We start from the raw sequence: 3442 nt of genomic DNA, 5'->3' as shown, positions 1-3442 counted from the left end.
TTGTGTATATAAAGGATTAATAATTATCACATATGCTTATAAAGATTTTACATCAACCACATATACCTTTAAAGCACCTAGAAACAATCGCTTGTGTATATAAAGGATTAATAATTATCACATATGCTTATAAAGATTTTACATCAACCACATATACCTTTAAAGCACCTAGAAACAATCGCTTGTGTATATAAAGGATTAATAATTATCACATATGCTTATAAAGATTTTACATCAACCACATATACCTTTAAAGCACCTGGTAACAATCGCTTGTGTATATAAAGGATTAATAATTATCACATATGCTTATAAAGATTTTACATCAACCACATATACCTTTAAAGCATCTAGAAACAGTCACGTGTGTTTATGAAGGACTCGACTTCAACTACATGTATTTGTGAAGCTATTGGTTACCATGTGTGTTTATTTAGTACGTGGGATATATCCGTGGGTTTATCAATAACCATATGTACTTGTGAAACTTCCGGCTACCATTTGTGTTTATTTAGTATGTGACACATATCCATGAGGTTATCAACAAACACATGTGTTTTTGAAGCTTTTGGCAACCATATGTGTTTATTTAGTATGTGACACATATCCTTCGGATTACCACCAACCACATGTGTTTATGAAGCTTCCGGCTACCATGTGTGTTTATCTAGTATGTGACACATATCATTGGGTTTACCAACAACAACATGTGGTTGTGAAGCTTCCGGCTATCATATGTGTTTATTTAGTATGTGACACATATCCATGAGGTTATCAACAAACACATGTGTTTTGAAGCTTCTGGCAACCATATGTGTTTATTTAGTATGTGACACATATCATTGGGTTTACCAACAACAATTCGTGTTTATTAAGCTTCGGCTATCATTTTTATTTATTTAGTATGTTACACATATCATCGGGTTTACCAACAACCACATGTGTTTGTCAAGCTTCTGACTACCATATGTGTTGATTTAGTGTGTGACACATATCCTTCGTTTTACCACCAACCACATTTGTTTGTGAAGCTTCCGGCTACAATGTGTGTTTATTTACTATGTGATACATATCATTGGGTTTACCAACAACCACATGTGTTTGTAAAGCTTCCGGCTACCATGTGTGTTTATAAAGCTTCCGCTTACCATGTGTGTTTATTTAGTATGTGACATATATCATTGGGTTTACCAACAACCATACGTGTTTATAAAGCTTCCGGCTATCATCTGTGTTTATTTAGTATGTGACACAAATCCTTGAGTTTACTCAAAATCAGCTATAATATTTACCATCAACTGTTAAAATGGCTGCTTTCGATCTTTGAACTCCGTTGATGTTTTTCGCTGAGCAGAAGTATTCCCCTTCGTCAAATAGTTCCACTTTATTGAGCAAGAGGACGCCACTATCGATAACTTGGTAGTTACCATGACTGCGGTGCACCACCTTCCGATGCCATGTAACGGTCGGTTTAGGATCACCACTGGTTAGACACGTGAAATTGACATTATCTCCAGACATTACCATCTTACTTCTTGGCCCGTCCGTAATTACAGGGGCTAAGGAAGAGCAAGAAGTGATTAACAGCTTTCTCTTGACGTTTCTCTATTTGTATAAGTCTCTAATTTCCTACACATGGTATCGTTATACGACTTCAGACTCACTGATTATAAGGAGATTAGCAAGAATAAATAACGGAACTTGAAATCTTTTCTCGAAACGCTGCATCTCAAAATTCATTTAAGACATAAAAAACATGCCCAGAAGACTCAAAAAATTATTGAAACAGTTAAATAAAGCTGCAAATTGTTAAATATAAGCCTGGTTGTTGTTATTATTTATTACTATTTTTTTATTGTCATTTGAACTTTTGTTTTATAACAATGAACTGGTTTCTAATTTCACAAAATAAAATAATTAAGTTAAGGTTGAAACTAATAAGTTGGAGACTAAGGATCCATAAAAACACAGAACTGGTTCTAGAGTTAGTTGGAGACTAAGGATCCATAAAAACACAGAACTGGTTCTAGAGTTAGTTGGAGACTAAGGATCCATAAAAACACAGAACTGGTTCTAGAGTTCTTGTCCGCACTTCAAAGACCCACTCTCACATTAAGGAGCTCTTTACAATGATAAGTACGACGCACGTGCCTTATGCTGATCCAAGAGGTCAAAATCAGATAGAAAACAAATTTCTCCGAAAACAGCAAGTGTATCTTTTTATAATTCACAAATGTCCTGACACAAAAACTATAAAGTTTGTCTCTCTGCCACGTTAAAGTAGGTTTTCTACAACATTCATACGTTTCATTATAGGATTTTTTTAAAAAAAAAGGTTCTTTACAAACACTAAACATATACACTGAAAACAACTATCCGCAGGAAATAAAAGCACACTCTGTGGAGTTCAACACGCGCGAGCGAATCAATGGATTAAACCAGGTTTTATTTGAGACTAGTGCCTGTATACAACACTCTGTTGTCATGGAAACTTGTAAATTTTTCGTGTACACAAAAACGTTGTGCATTTCAGCTTCCGAAAGAAGAGTACAGAATATCACGTGCTAAGTTCACCACAATTTGAGTTTAGTCGAAGACACTGCCGTGGACGTCGGAACTGGGAGGAGGGGAGAGGGGGGCACTTGTCCCCAATTATTAAATTGAGACCCTAATATGATCGTTAGCATTCCAGTATTTTGCTGATTTTTTTAAAAATCTGTACAGTCGGCTTACTTAACCAGCTGATGAAATGAGACATAATTTCTTTGGTAAATTCTAAACATTACGCTGTTAGTAACTTTTGGTGCATCTGCATACTGTCAGGTATAATCTGTTGAAACTTTGTTTGAAAATGAACTGTTAAAGGTGATTTGTTGAAACTCTGTTTGATTATAATATTCAAATCAAAACACCGTCAGTTAACCAGAACAATATCCTCTGAAAAATAATACAAAATATAATATTTAAAACAAAGTCAAGTAAACATAACAATAACCCTTGCTGTATAATGCACAGTCTAGTATCTACAACTGTAAACCAACCTTTATTATTGAAGGCAAATCTTCGTGGTGAATCCTGAAAGACACTGTATAACTTCATATCTTGTTGTAGCTCTTTTACTGAAAGTTATGATTAACTTGTTGTAATGTATCCAGCTAAAACTAATCGATTGGGCAAGACATTATAGCGTATCTTTAATAGAAAGTGAACTGGAGACAATTTGGTACGTTAACCGTACGGAGTATCATCTTACAGTCAAAGGTTCTAGTACAATGTAGCTTGTTCAAGTCATCGATCTCGACTTGACGCTGCTTGGAAAGCGAATGCGTATTTTTCATACAACGAAGATGAGTGGCCTATTGTGAACAAGAACGTCCTTCCATTAAAGATAGCGGAAGCGTTAGTTGTTCCTGACCTTATATCACTTAGTTTGGTTTTGTTG

General features: G+C 35.2%; 1 protein-coding gene across 2 annotated transcripts in view; it reads right to left on the bottom strand.

Annotated features, from left to right (window-relative positions):
* Positions 1–3131, bottom strand: part of LOC106475727 (muscle, skeletal receptor tyrosine protein kinase-like) — a 22911-nt gene extending 19780 nt beyond the window's left edge. For both annotated transcript variants that reach the window (XM_013936398.2, XM_022379786.1), the window contains exons 1-2: positions 3042–3131; positions 1293–1559 (exon numbers count right to left, since the gene is read on the bottom strand). In XM_013936398.2, the coding sequence (XP_013791852.2) occupies positions 1293–1559; positions 3042–3099 (325 nt within the window). In that variant the 5' untranslated portion in view covers positions 3100–3131. The remainder of the gene's footprint in view (positions 1–1292; positions 1560–3041) is intronic.
* Positions 3132–3442: the final 311 nt, after the last annotated feature.

The sequence above is a fragment of the Limulus polyphemus genome, unplaced genomic scaffold (genome assembly GCF_000517525.1).
Source record: "Limulus polyphemus unplaced genomic scaffold, Limulus_polyphemus-2.1.2 Scaffold9056, whole genome shotgun sequence".
In the NCBI taxonomy this organism is placed as follows: domain Eukaryota; kingdom Metazoa; phylum Arthropoda; class Merostomata; order Xiphosura; family Limulidae; genus Limulus; species Limulus polyphemus.
The sequence above is the reverse complement of the archived record's forward strand: the minus strand, read 5'-3'. Positions and strand labels throughout refer to the sequence as shown.